The 14,640-nt window shown below is 31.4% G+C and overlaps 1 protein-coding gene across 2 annotated transcripts in view; it reads left to right on the plus strand.

Annotated features, from left to right (window-relative positions):
• Window positions 1-10,685, plus strand: part of LOC135121550 (nostrin) — a 47,506-nt gene extending 36,821 nt beyond the window's left edge. For both annotated transcript variants that reach the window (XM_064045861.1, XM_064045855.1), the window contains exons 2-11: window positions 1,162-1,247; window positions 8,353-8,730; window positions 8,788-8,863; window positions 8,911-8,999; window positions 9,054-9,189; window positions 9,241-9,405; window positions 9,471-9,623; window positions 9,791-9,943; window positions 10,000-10,177; window positions 10,238-10,685. In XM_064045861.1, the coding sequence (XP_063901931.1) occupies window positions 1,162-1,247; window positions 8,353-8,730; window positions 8,788-8,863; window positions 8,911-8,999; window positions 9,054-9,189; window positions 9,241-9,405; window positions 9,471-9,623; window positions 9,791-9,943; window positions 10,000-10,177; window positions 10,238-10,485 (1,662 nt within the window). In that variant the 3' untranslated portion in view covers window positions 10,486-10,685. The remainder of the gene's footprint in view (window positions 1-1,161; window positions 1,248-8,352; window positions 8,731-8,787; window positions 8,864-8,910; window positions 9,000-9,053; window positions 9,190-9,240; window positions 9,406-9,470; window positions 9,624-9,790; window positions 9,944-9,999; window positions 10,178-10,237) is intronic.
• Window positions 10,686-14,640: the final 3,955 nt, after the last annotated feature.

The following is a 14,640-nucleotide window of genomic DNA, read 5'->3' on the forward strand; positions in this document are numbered from 1 at the left end:
TTCAGATCGAGAATTTTGCATTTTTATCATATACTCGTATGTATCTAACATTTAGAAATTTCTGATAAAAAAATTAAAATAAATAACTGAACTTCACATTAATAAAGTTTTTAACATACTGCTACCAGAAGTTAAAACTTAGTGTCGGTTAATTAATCTATATTATTTTAAAAAATTCAAGTTATGAATTTCGTACCAAATATTTTTGCGACAGACCAAAACGTCATGCATAGGGACTTCCGCATAGCGGAACTAGATTTAAAATACCAAGACTGTGTCCGGTCATTCACACATAAACCACAGTACTGTACTTAATAATAATAATATTAACAATGACTACCAGCGCATGGATGCACTTTTCTTCACTGGCAAGTTTTCGCGTCCATATATGCAGGTATATGTAAAAAGGAAATGGATCTGTTCTGTATGCGCGTCATATTTTAAAGCTTGTTCATCTCTTCACAGTGCATATTGTTTTACTACATATGTGGACAGCATGTTTGTGAAAATAATTTCATTTACAAAAAAATACTATTAAATTGTTAAATATCAGACAATTATGTTCAACAATTCGACTATAAGTAAAAATAGAACACTTATTACGTCGAATTCATCATCGTTTAATTAACAAGAAGGTATAAAAATAGGACATGTTGAAAAATGGAACAGTAACATCTGACTCTGCATTTAATTTGGATAACTTGTCAAAAAGGTCGACTACATCTGCACAGAATATGATTTTTTTCGGCAGTGAGAAAAATAAGTTGCACGGCTGTATGGCTGTATATGGATTTTCCAGTTTACTTTGTGAACTAAACTGGGAGGAATTATATGGAGATAGATATGTATAAGTAGAATTTAATAGATGTCTGACTTTCTCATAAAGAGTGCATTCATAGCTTACAGTAAAACAAATACCATCACACGAATACAATACATATTGAAGTTTCTGCATCCTTGTAGTTTAATGGCACAGTTTTTTTTATTGATGAAATTAAAAATTAATCTTTCAGACATAATATCATTATAATTAGGTACCTACCTACTACACATTATTAAAATAGTTAAATCACTAATTAAGTAACACAAAAAATTAACTTTTTATTGTTTGTTGTAATTAAGATATTAATGTATATTTTTTATTCACCTATTTTATTTCAGGGTCAAAATGGGTTCGAAGACCTCAGAAGATATGTTAAACAAGGAGGCGATTTTTGCAAGGAACTTGCGACAATACTTCAAGAAAGGTAATTAATTTATATCTAAAATTTTTGTATATCAATAAAATTGGAAACAAGTTGTAAAATATAATTTGATGTTATAGTAAAATTTCAATGTTTTTAAATGCGACTATTACATAAATCTACTTTTTTGGACACACGGAACCGAAACTAGGTATGCACTAGTTTTTTTTATTTACTCCGAAGGACGAAAGTGTCACTTTTCTTCAATCTCAAAATAAAATTTAATTTTGCAAACACTAAAATCAAAAATGTACCGTGGGATTTTTTTTAAATTTCTGCTTTAGTTAGCTATGATAGAAATTTAAAGAGTCACCCGATATAAAGTTGTTCACACCCGTGAAGTTCCACATAGTTCGCATACATTGCAGAGTGAAATTTCTAATGGGTTTATTTATGGAGATGGGAACCATATTCATTTTAAAGTGTACACTATAATATTAATCATAATGTAATTGCGTTCTCAGAATTTCAAGAAAATTAGATGGAATTGGTTGGTGGCAGTAGATACATACTATATAATAACACATGGTCTGCAGTCTCTGAGACAAACGAACAAAATGTCGAGATCAACAAGCGTTGCTCGAGATTAAAAAAAATATATGTACTAGTCTCTGAAACAGATTTGATATATATTACTATGGGTTCCATTCGACTCCGTTTTTAGAGACACGTTTTGTTACTTTTATGTAGTTTGTAGTGGAATTCATCTCTTGATGGGTGAAAATTCACAACGAATATAGCGTTTCTATTTGCTAGCAAACACGTTTCTTGAAACCGTTTTTACAGTATAGCTACTGTAAAATCGCAGCTTTAGCATTCGTCGAATCTTATGACTCGTTTTTGTTTCAGATTTGTTGTAATTGGATGAAGGTGTATGTGCATTTGTGATATTACTGACATAAGTTTTGTTATTTTATTTCGAGATACAGCCAGAGGTGTTGGTAGCAACAGCTTAGGTGGGGAGGGGGTAATCCAAACAGTTTTGCTAATTTTGCACAAAAAAATGCCAATCAATACGATGAAAAATATTTGCTACCTAAAGATGTTTACATTAATGACTTAATTAACGTTTGTCACAAGTTTTGTTTAAAAATATTAACACATTGTTGTTTTAGTATAGCTCAAGAATTAATGACTTTGTCAAGTTTAATTAAATCTTTCAAATCTTTTTTGACGGATAATAAACATTAGGTATTTTAAACGATCAAATTCCATTTTAGTATGTATTTGATTCTCTATAAACTTTAGTGATCTAACCCTTCTCTCATTCATGACAACCGAAAAATCTGCAGTTAGTACAAACTAGCAAAAGAAACATGCATTTTTTAAAAGAGCTTAAAGTTTAACTACCACATTATGTCTTTCAATGACTTACCTTTGTTGCAGTTGTGATACAGTATTTCCAAATCTCATTACAGTATGCCAACATCATGTCTTTTTGTGCAGTTAGAATAAAGATTTCAAGTTTAAAGATATTTTAAAAAGGAAAAAAAGGGTTCTCAAGTCTCAAAACACTGTAAAACCAGCGACAAACTGCATTCACGCAATGGCTACACTTGATTTGTCAAAATTTGGTGTACATTTAAGTGTCAAAACAGTATGACACAAGTGACAGACACAATGTGAATTTGATATAACATTTCGCCTTTGTCTATAGAATTAATCAACTTTTTCCACTCGTTGACAATTAAACTGGTGTTTTGTAATTCATAACGTGAAAGTGTCACAACAAACACACACACAAATCTAAAATGAACTCTTTGTAATTTAATTTTACATAAATTTTATAATTAGAGTTCAGACGTTTTAGATTTGTTTACGTTTAAATTAATATAAAATCTCTTAACAGCTTCAATTTGATCATCGTCTCTTCTTCCTTAGTATCAATATTTAGTTTCTGAAACTTTTCTCGTCGCAGCTATATTCAATCTTGGCGTTTCTGATTCTTCAGTTAACAACTTGATTTTAAGTATATTTTATGCACCATGATCAACAGTAACTGTTTCAGTTGGTATCAACTCATTTTGCTTGAAATTGGTAAAACTGTCACCCCACCTTACTTCCTGTTGTCAAAATTGACCAGCTCGATAGTGACACTTAAATTGAATGAAAATTTGTTTATTGTTAAAATTTGACACTAATATAACCTAACTTTTTGAACGTTTAAAAGTAACATAGCGCCATTTGAAGCAGGTTAAGCAATAGCAGCGCAAGAAAGATTTCCCAGAATTCGGTAATTCCACTGCCAACTCAAAAAGTATTTATTGATCGGGCTGTAATTTTCATGATAAAAAATTTTCCACATTACTGTTTTTCCGTAAAAGATATTTTTTTAATATAGACAATCGGATGATTTACCAACTATTTATTGTTTTGCCAACTTTTTTGGGGGAGACGCTACCCTCCCATACCCGCCATAACCACTCGCCTGCAAAAAATGGTTAATATGTTTAACAATGCTGAAACACAAAAATATTGTCATTTTTATTAACAATCTTTGCAGTAAAAGCTGTTTGCCTATTAATCAATACTTATTAGACGATGTTAATACAATATAAATGAAATTATTAATGTTTTCACAGTTTTTAATTAATTTTCAAAGTGAAGGCAACTTTAAAAGTAGAAATTACTTTTAAAAACTTCCGCAAAACAGAAAAAGTGAATGACCTGAAAATTCAACTTCAAAAGTGTTACATTATGAAAATGTTTTTTTTTTATACATTTGAATTTCATTACATGAACTTACTTTTGAATAAATTGCAAACATAGTGTCAAATTAACATTACTGTTTCCACTCAGTTGGATAAAACAGTGTTTTCAACATAAATAACAAATAAATTTCGTCAAAAAATAAGGGACGTGTACCGATTGTTCATATAGGTTGAAATATTTCTTCATATTTGTTGTTGATAACTCTTAAAACAAATATGTACACATTATTGTAAATTCAATTGTGGATATGTGAAGTGAAAAATGTATTTAAAATACTGGCAGTTGCTGCACGTACTAAGTATTTTTAAGACGATGTAAAATTAAAATTTATTTAATTTACTTTTTAATTGTTAAATCTTGTAATTCACATTCGTATGCAGATAATTTTCTTAACGTATCAAATATTAAAGCAAATTGCCTTTAAGTTTATGTCATTTATTTGTCGTGTATTTTTGTTGGAATTTGGTTAAGTCGTTTCCAGATTTAATGATTATACACATTTTAATACAACAATAATTTCTTGTTTGGTTTTCAATATTGGGCAGATTTAATTGCGACATCTTTAAACTGAAAATTCTATTACCCATCAAACGAGAAATCTAAACTGTTTTAGAACCACTTATATAGATTCATTTTAATTTCAATTTGCACATTTCTTGCAAATAAAAACCGTAATTTTAAAATGATTTGAAAATCAATCATTAACCGCCAGTAAAGTAATGACACTCAGAAGAATTTTTAAAAATATGTAATGTTATAAGTTATATTAACAAATCATGTTTTTTTTTTCATTGTGGAAAGAAACTAATCAACTATACAAAAAAAATAATTTCAATAATTTAGACAGTTGTCCCTTTGCTCTCAGAATCGTTGCCTAATACAAGGTCTACAAAATTGAAAATGCAACACAAATACATTTTCAGAGGCATCATCGATCTTGACAAAAAATAAATAATAAGCTTTAGGGTTTTTTTTATTAAAAAGTATCTTATTTCAGTTAAATGTGTTATTTTTACAATTATTATTAACTTTTATTTAATTTTTCTATCAATGTACAGGTGGTGAAGACAAAGACAACATTTCCTAGGCCAAAATTAATTTCACATTTTCAAATTGTATTATTTTTTTTTTTTGTGCAAATAATAAAAGGCATATGTTACATCACTGAATATAGAAAAATGCTTTGTTCAAAAATATTAAATTTGACCCTTCGTGGTATTTAAAAATTCAAGTTGGCCTTGTATCTCCAAAACAAATGTTGATGGAAATTTCAATAACATTTTAGAGGATAGAGTTTAAATAGTTTTACCTGTATATCAAATTTCAATGAGTTCTGACAAACCGTTCTGGAAATATTTAGCTATATATCCATCCCTTTTAGCAACGCTGTTTGATGAATGATGAATATAGTGTTAACACTGTTAACAAACCTTTTCTTCTATTTTTACAGTCCTTCGAAGTAGGGCGCGAAGCCAGTCTTGATTCTTTTAAAAATCGTGTCATATGGAGCTCTTCGGTTTGGAAATCGCATTTTTTCGTTGTTCGATGACAAATAAATTATAAATGAGAAATACATTTTGCAAGCAAAAATATCATAGTATATATTATGTTTACAATTTTTAAACAAAATATATCTCATTAAAAGTGAAATATGTTCTGCTGGTTGGATTTAAAGTTTGTAAGGGTCGGTATTTCGTGTGAAACACCTTGTATATCACGGTTTTTTTATCTCATACATCTTTATAAAAATCTTCGACTTGAAATCTTTATAAAAAATATGGATGGATAATAAACCATGCATGTAGGTGCATATTATTTTACACACGCATATTCGAATTTTCTTAAAGTACCTAGGTGTCAAATTTTAGAGCAAGTGATTCAATCGTTTCTGAAATAAATTGCAACATTTTGTTGATGTTAAATTTTTTCCAAAAATCTGCACATGCGGGGTTAAAAATTTTGTTTTTAGTATCGTATATTATTGGTAGTTAATGCCTAGTAAGATACTTAGTTTAGTGTACTACATATCTTTCCATATTCATTGTTCATCTGGAAGACTCGGATATTAGACCGCCTTCACCACTTAACAATCATGAACACAAACGTGTATAATTTTATACGAAGAATCTTAGAAGTCCCATTTACCGCTATTTTTTACACAAATGCAAATAGCGTTTCTCTTTTTTGATGCTTCAAGGACAAAAAGGCCTCTGCCTATTTTTTCTTCTTATATAAATAGCAAATACATACCAGACAACGGTAAAATCAAAACGAAAAACTGGCAGTTTCGTATTCTATGAACTGTAAGTCGCCAAAAAGGTTGTACATGTATATTAAACAGTTCTCAAAATGACTTGTTTACAATAATTTCCATAGTAATTGTGGTCGGGAAAAACTAAACATGTGCTGACGCACAATAACCTGAAGCTATGAATTTTATTTTGCGGTACCATTATTAACAATTATATCTATATAAGTAAAATCAACGATTCATTTTATTTTCAACTTTTTGTATAATAGTTACACCATCTTAAAAGTGAATGGTGGAACCTACATAACCTGAGTTAGTAGATATATTTATTGCATTGTTTGGTTCACGACTTTCAATATACATTTTTTTTTATGTTGCAAGTAAAGTCTCTTGCGTTTTAGGAATAAAATTTTCAGGAAAACTTCAATTTTTGACAGGTTAACATGAATAAATACACATGCAATAAATTTAAACCTATTCCAAAATTTCAACTGGTTGGTTGTTTGCAAAATTACTTCAGTTAGTTAACTAGAGCATTTAAATCTCTAATAAATATTGTTGTTGCTGTTAGCAAAGTTATCCAATTTTAATTCGTATATGTATTAGAAAAGTAATTTATTTCAAATATAGATATTTTTCCGGAAACCCAAAAATTAATGTATTTACCACAGAATTAAAATGATTAATTACATTCGGAATAAATAAATAAAAACGGCTTATACAAGCTTCCAGAAATTCTCGAAAAAGAATAGTGTTGCTATCAGCATATGTAAGTAACAAAATTTATATATTTATCTCTCACAAAATCATGATCTCTGCACAAAAGTTCACTTAAAAAAAACAAGCTTAATAAGCTACTTTTTGCATGTAGTTTAATAATTCACTTCTACATTTTACACTTTTATTTTTATTTTAAATTAACATTTTTAGTAAAACATTAAAATTTTTTATGTAATAACATTAATACAGAATAATAATCATTAGTTTTGTCTTAAAATATACGCAATCTATCATATGTATTAACTTCAGTGAATGCTTTTACTGTAGTTACAAAAAAACCGAAATAAACTGAATAGGGCAAAAAACTATGGACTCGGTCAAATATTTGATTTGTAAAAAAAGCTGGTAAAATTTAAGACAGTGTAAGAAGTACTATCTAGACTCTTTACACCAATTTTTTACTAGTTTATGTGCACGCTGTTCTCTTGGTATGTTACGCATATATTCTGCATTAGTAATTTTTGCAATATTTTATTTTAGAATACATAATTAACGCGACATTGTAATGTTTGATTTATTTTGTCTGACTAAAAAATTCTTTTTTTGTTAGTACCGTACTAACTTTGTTTTTTTTTAAGTTTCTGAGCACTATCATACACTTTAAAACAAATGCAAAGGTGATAATTACTTTTCTAAAACACAAATGACGATTCAAATTATAATATATTTTTTTAAGAAGAAAGTGTCATCTTTGCGTGCTCGCTTTCTCACTCTTTTTTTAACGAAAACAAGAAGTATAACATCTGGCGTTTCTGTTTCTTATTCACATACTTTCTCACTGATTGCGAACTAATTCCTACAATTTTCTATCTGTGTTCAAGAGTATGTCGCATAACTCTTAACAGTTTTTGTTATCTAACGAACCTATTCTGTGCTACTGTGGAAAGTGTTATCTTTACTAGTCGTCAAGGTTCTTGTAAAAAATTACTTATAAATACGACAACTTAATTTCAATATACAATCCCACCTCTCTTGTTGCATGTTTATTCAATAAGATTTAGAATCACATTTTTCATGAAATATTTAAGTTCAAGTTCTTTTGCGTAGGTTCCTTTATAAGGTCCAACACTCTAGATTAGGAAAATGGTATGTCTACCTACGTGCAAAACAAAAATGTAAGATGATGACTAAGACACAACGAAACAGATCTTAAAAGATTTTTGCGACTTTCAAAATTAACAACTATATCCAATATATTTACATAATTACGAAGACAAGCAGTAACAGTAATCCTCTAATTTAAACATTTATAATATGTATTACATATATGTATCATGCGTCAATATAATGTTATGTAAATATATTACTTTATTTCGAAATAAACAAATTAGAATTGATTTACATATGTGTTTTTTCTTTATTTAGAGCTGAAGCCGAAGCCCAGTACGCGAAAAACTTGTCGAAACTCAGCTTGAAATTGTCAAGGGCGTGTCGTGATGGAGTCGGTGGTGTAAACGAAGCATGGAAAGCAGTTGCTGCAGAATTAGAAGCTAGGGCGGAAATTCACAGACTAATGGGTCAAGCCCTTTTAGAGGAAACAGCAAAACCTCTTCGCAATTTAACCGAAAATCAACATAGATCAAGAAAACAATGCGAAACCACTGTGGACAAAGCTGCAAAATCTTTAGCCGAATGGCGAACAGCAGAAGCCAAAAGCAAAAAACAAAGCCATACATGTGCCAGAGATAATGAGAAATTACAAGATGCAGCTATTTTGGATACTACTCGTTCTGGAAAATTGACGTAAGTTAGATTACAATGTTACTGTGGCAATTTTAGTTTTCTGTTTATTCATTACAGATTATCCAGAAGCACTAGTTTAATACAGCTGGCACATATACACAATAAAAATGGCGCAGAAAAGGAAAATACCAAGGTGAGATACGTTATTTATTGGACGCTAGTTAACCTTTTTGTTTCCAGTTGGAAGGAAAGAAACGAAAAGCCGAAGATGCTGTGAAGAAGGCTGATATTGAATACTACACACTTTGCGTTCGCGCAGAGAGAGCAAGGTGATTGTGGTAGGTAAAATAATTTCTCTATTTATAAATCATAATTTCCTTCAGACTGGAATGGGAATCTGCTGTTCAGCGAGGCGTAAATACTTTTCAATCTTTGGAAGAGGAAAGATTAAGCAATTTAAAAACTATTTTAACGTCATACCTTCATCATGGAGCCGATCTTGGTCCTAGACTTATCGAAGTAAATTTCTTTAAAAAGAGAGATGACAATCTGATGATGTTTAATTTTTAGGTCACCGAAAGACTCAAAGGTCCGGTCTTGCAGGGTGAACCGGGTAAAGATTTGAGCACGTTTGTTAATCTAAGACAGTCTTCTCAGCAAGTATCTGAACAACTTCTTCCAGACTTCTATTGCGAACACATTACATTAGCAATGAATAGGGAACGTCGAAAACAAGTATGTTGCAGTTTTTACCTATTTTAAAGTTTTTGTTTCGTGAAAACGACCTTGAACTTTTTCAGGCGTTGGTTAAATTATTACATTTAATCCGACAAGATATAGAAAGAGAAAGGAAGTCAAAAAATGGCCTAGAAAATTTATCGAAGGCAATTAAACAAACTCCGAATTTTGGTGCAGAAGATTCACAGCAGAGTGTCAGTGAAAAGTTATATCACGTAAGTTACCTTTGGTTGCAACGAAGTCAAATTTAAACTGCATTTCTTAAAACTTGTTATCACGAATTGTTGCGAAACGGTAAAAAGAACAACGAAAAAAAGTTTACAAAAAAGTAGTCCTTGCCAAATAGCAACTTTTCTCTGAAAGACTAATAAGTTTTTTTCAGATGAAATCGATGTTGACATATCTCGAAGGAGCGAGATATAAACTACATAATGCATTAGCGGAACTAGATAGTAAACCAAGATCTGGGCATCCATTGGCGGCTCACATTACCATAACTAGGGACAAATCTGGTTTACAACAAAGTATACTTAAGGTATTGTCTTAAATTTTCGTACATTCATAAATTATTGTCTTTTTGGATTATGTTAGGTGCCCCAGTGGTTAAGGGAAGAGTGGTTTGATTCCGAAAAAAGTCCTGTGAGTGAAAAATCCGTTAAATCCAATAAGTCTGATAATTCAGATCCCCACAACAATGACATAGCTGATCCAGATTGGACGGATAGGGGAGCCGCCGACGGAAACTCCAATCAACCTGATTCAGACTTTGGTTCGTTGCGACACATAAAAAGCGACTAAAGTTAATTAACATTCATTTCCTCGTTTCTAGACGAATTTTCGTCACAGTGTAGTAGTGCAGACAACATTTGCAATCCTGAAGAAAATCCAGTGCAACCCATAGCGCAATGCAAGGCATTGTACGCCTATACTCCAAATTTAACAGACGAATTAGCTTTACAACCAGGGGATCTTCTGTCGGTTTATCGCCAACAGGATGACGGTTGGTGGCTGGGGGAATGTAGAGGAAATGTTGGTATTTTTCCTGCAACTTACGTCGAGTTGATCAATTCAAATTAAAGACTGGATATAACTATTCCAAACTTATATTTGTAAGGAACACGTAATGAGCAATATCCATTTTTGGAATACACTTTGTACAAATAATTTATAATTGTGTTGTAAAAATTATAACAAGTACTTTTGACGTACTTTACAGTTTTGTATCAAGTTTGTATTTTTCTTTTTGTAGTTTGCCTGTAATATACATTAATTGTTAACAGTGGTTTATTACTAATACGAGTTAACAATAAAATAAAATAAAACACACCATGTAGATAATTATTTTAATAATATTACTTTCGTTGCTGATGCTAATAATAATTAATTCAAAGGATTATGTTAGGTGCCCCAGTGGTTAAGGGAAGAGTGGTTTGATTCCGAAAAAAGTCCTGTGAGTGAAAAAATCCAGCACATAATCTCTTCTTGCAGCATCCTAGCACAAACTGATTACAAAGCTAGACACGACAACGCAGCCAAAATCATTCACAAAGAATTAGCAACACTTATGAACTTAATCGAAGATACGACACCCTATTACACTTACATTCCATCTCCATTCCTTGAAAATAACAAATACAAATTATACTGGGATCGCACAATACTTACAGACTTAAACATTACAGCTAACAGACCAGACATCATACTTATCAAAAAACACACGAACGAAGCCATTCTCATTGACATTGCTATTCCTAACACAAACAACATTATTCAAACATACGACACCAAGATTTCAAAATATCTACAATTATCGATAGAAATGAAATCCATGTTGAATCTTAAAAAAATTTCAATTCTACCCCTAGTTATCTCTAATGTAGGTGTAGTTCCAAATAGCTTAGTTGAGAATTTAAAGTCTTTGCATTTGAATGATTCAATAATTGTCAAAATTCAAAAAGCTGTTTTGTTAGGAACATGTCATATTGTTCGTAAGTTTCTTGAACAGTCTGATCATGTCAGTCAGATTAGATTAGCACCAGTAGGTCAGAGTAGTGTAGGTCACTTTTCATGTGATGCGCGGATAAATGGTCGGTAGTTAGGCTAGACTTTTGGGGATGGGGTGAGATTAGAGAATAATAGCAGACTAATTTGTATGCTGTAATTCTAGAATCTCGAAAGTTGTTCTGTTAATCTAATCAATGCATATCATTACTTGGTCTTAGTACCCGTAATGATAGAAGTCTTGCCTGAATGCCGGTCATTTCCGGGTCAGTGGTGGGTCTTATAATTCAAAGGAAGCAAATATTAGATCAATATGATTAAATAAATTTAATATAGGTAATTAAATTAGTGTGATGAACATAAGTAAAAGTCTACACTGCTGGCAATTGTCCTCGTTTTAAAGCGATGAGAAAAAGTGATGGTCTGTCAATAACGGTGAAAATGCGCTTAACCAGGCTTAAAATTAAATTAAGATCACACACTCGCCAATAAATAAATAATTCAAAACCCACAACAAAATTCATGAAGCCGGCCACAAAAACAAATCCTGTTGGCTTATCTTTCCAAACAATTTGGCTTATAGTTTGACAATTGAATGTAACGTCGTATACAGGGGTGGCTGCAAACCATGTTTGACACATGTAAGTGGGGTCTCTCGTGTGGTACACGCGACCTGGTCACGTGCCGGTTAAATCACAGAGCCAACGAACGGTTTGTCACATGCAGAACGAAAAACTGGGCTGAAATAGACACTCCCATAAGTGATGCAACTAATTCAAGTGTTTACCATCAAAAACAAGTACCTAGTCTGCTTCTGTAATGTACAGAATACTAATTGCTTAAACCTTGTTCTTATATAAAAGTACGTAACATGTACATCCCAACGGGACTGCTGTTATCATTTTTGAAAAACTAAAATATCTGTAGATAAGTACATGATTAAAATAGTTTTGAAACAATGCATAAAATATTAAAAAATAGAGCTGCTTTAAACTAAAAAATATGCCAGACAAGACTGCGGGCCATATTCATACAATAAATTAATTGAAATAGCCGTGACTGTGACAGCTATTAACAAATCACCATCACCACCAAAACGTGTACTCGAAGAGCCGTGAAATTATGCTTACGTTCGCTTATGTTGACACTTCCACACAATCGATGGCAATCTCCGCCCATTTCCCGGGCACAGAGGTCTGCACACGACGCTCCCTTTTCATAAATTTACGAGGCTGAATCGAAAAATCTAATGGGCAGGCAGTATATACACTCTTCAGATATTTGCAGTGTTTGCTAGATAATCTATTAATCCATCAAAAATGTATCGATTTAACGCAAAAATAGCTAAAAGTATATCACTTCTCACTTCTGAAGGGGGTACAACTATTTAGTTCTGGTTTTTACAGTTATTCTGTTATTATTATGTTTTCACAAAGGCAGAAAGTTTGAGAGACAAACAAAAGTGGTTCTCAACTTGTTGGTTTACTATTGTTAGTATACATTATTCTGTCTATCCTCAATGAAAACCTTTTTGTGAAACCTTTAGGCGAAACAGTAGAAACTAATCGCTCACGTATTGTTAAAATAAAAGATAAAATTGATAAACACATTGATTAAAAAACGTTCACAAAATTATTAGAAATACGTTAAGGAAAACCTATGCACTTCCATCAAAAATAATAGAAATCGCTTTTCTTTTGATCTATAAATCAATATAGATACACTAACCGGTTACATAATTAGTCTATGTTTATGGATTTTAACTAATAATAGACTTACTAAGTCTATAAATCATTTCCTGTGTCTTATTATTAAAAAAATAAGACTGAATTCACTCATTTTAGAAAAGAAAAACACAAGAATCTAAATATCCAGTAATAAGAATCATTAATGATAAATATATTATATAAAAAATAAGACTGAACATTTCTTATCAAGAACCTTTATCTCGGACAAATTTTGATATTAAATTTAATACATTTTTATTCAGAAACATTAATTCTTGACGTTTTGTGACAAACCTAGAAAGAAGTACAAACTGCACAAAGATACAAAAATATGTTTGTCCTTTTACGTTTTCTACATTAAAACATCTATAATATGAACACACCTCGTATCTGCATGTGGAGGGATGAAGTAACCCTTCATAAACGCTCCTAATTGGTAAGCCACACTCCCATAAGTACTGGCAATATGTTTAGTCCCTTTGTGCCGGCGGTTATCGCGGCCTTGTTCAAAAAATATTATAGCCCTAGTTTAGAATAGGGTTACGGAACCATGGGAACTTGCGGAAATGCTATCATTATTTCGATTGTTGATTATTTGTTTGCTCATGTACTTAAGTGGGACGATTACTGTCATCGCAGATGGGATTTGTTTCCGATAGGATCACAATCGAAATAATGTAATCAATGAAAGACATTTAAGAAAGCATAGATTTTAATAAGTTTATGTGTCCTTATAATAATTACATCGAAATTTTTGGCAAGTGCTTTTACAGCAACCGTTATATCATAGCATTCTAAACTTAAGAGTCTATAGTCCTAAAATCATTATGAAACTGATTTCAACAAATAAAGCTGAAACAAAAATTAATTAACTAGAACATTGGTTTTATCTTTGATTAAAATTAAAAAAAAACACAATGTCGCATACTTTTTACTTCCTGAGGGTAAACTGAGGAACTATAGTAATCGAATCCATCGGGCTACTTACCACTTTCATGTTTTCTCAACGTTTCATGACCCCTACAGTAGGAAAAAAGTAGTCTCCAGTTTCCGTCCGTCTGTCTGTACCTATCCATTTTTGTGAGACACGTAATCTCCGTATCTGCTGAACCGATTGTTCTCAAATTTTGTTTCTATGTTACAAAGATCATGTACATGGTTAAATGCTAGCAAAAATTTGGCTAATCATCCCCATTAACAATTTGATGACGTCATCTCAATGAACCATATTTTAAAATGAGTTGAATGTTGTGCAGAAATATACTCTTGTACTTGTAGTGTACGAATCCGCTTTCGTTTTTTTCACTAAAACGTTCAAATTTTCACAAAAACATTTGGAAGGTTGTAGGTTCAATGCCGAATTTGGCCCTTTACTTTTTTTTCTTGCATTGGTAATACGTTGTGACTACTTTTCTTTTGTGTTATGACTAATATGTTGATGACGTCATCGTCATCACAAATCTTTTATTGGTCAAATTAAAAACGAGTTACCTCATTTTCTTGA

Source organism: Zophobas morio, unplaced genomic scaffold, assembly GCF_036711695.1.
Source record: "Zophobas morio isolate AGI-343-1 ecotype UQ-CSIRO unplaced genomic scaffold, CSIRO_AGI_Zmor_V1 ptg000005l, whole genome shotgun sequence".
Taxonomy (NCBI): domain Eukaryota; kingdom Metazoa; phylum Arthropoda; class Insecta; order Coleoptera; family Tenebrionidae; genus Zophobas; species Zophobas morio.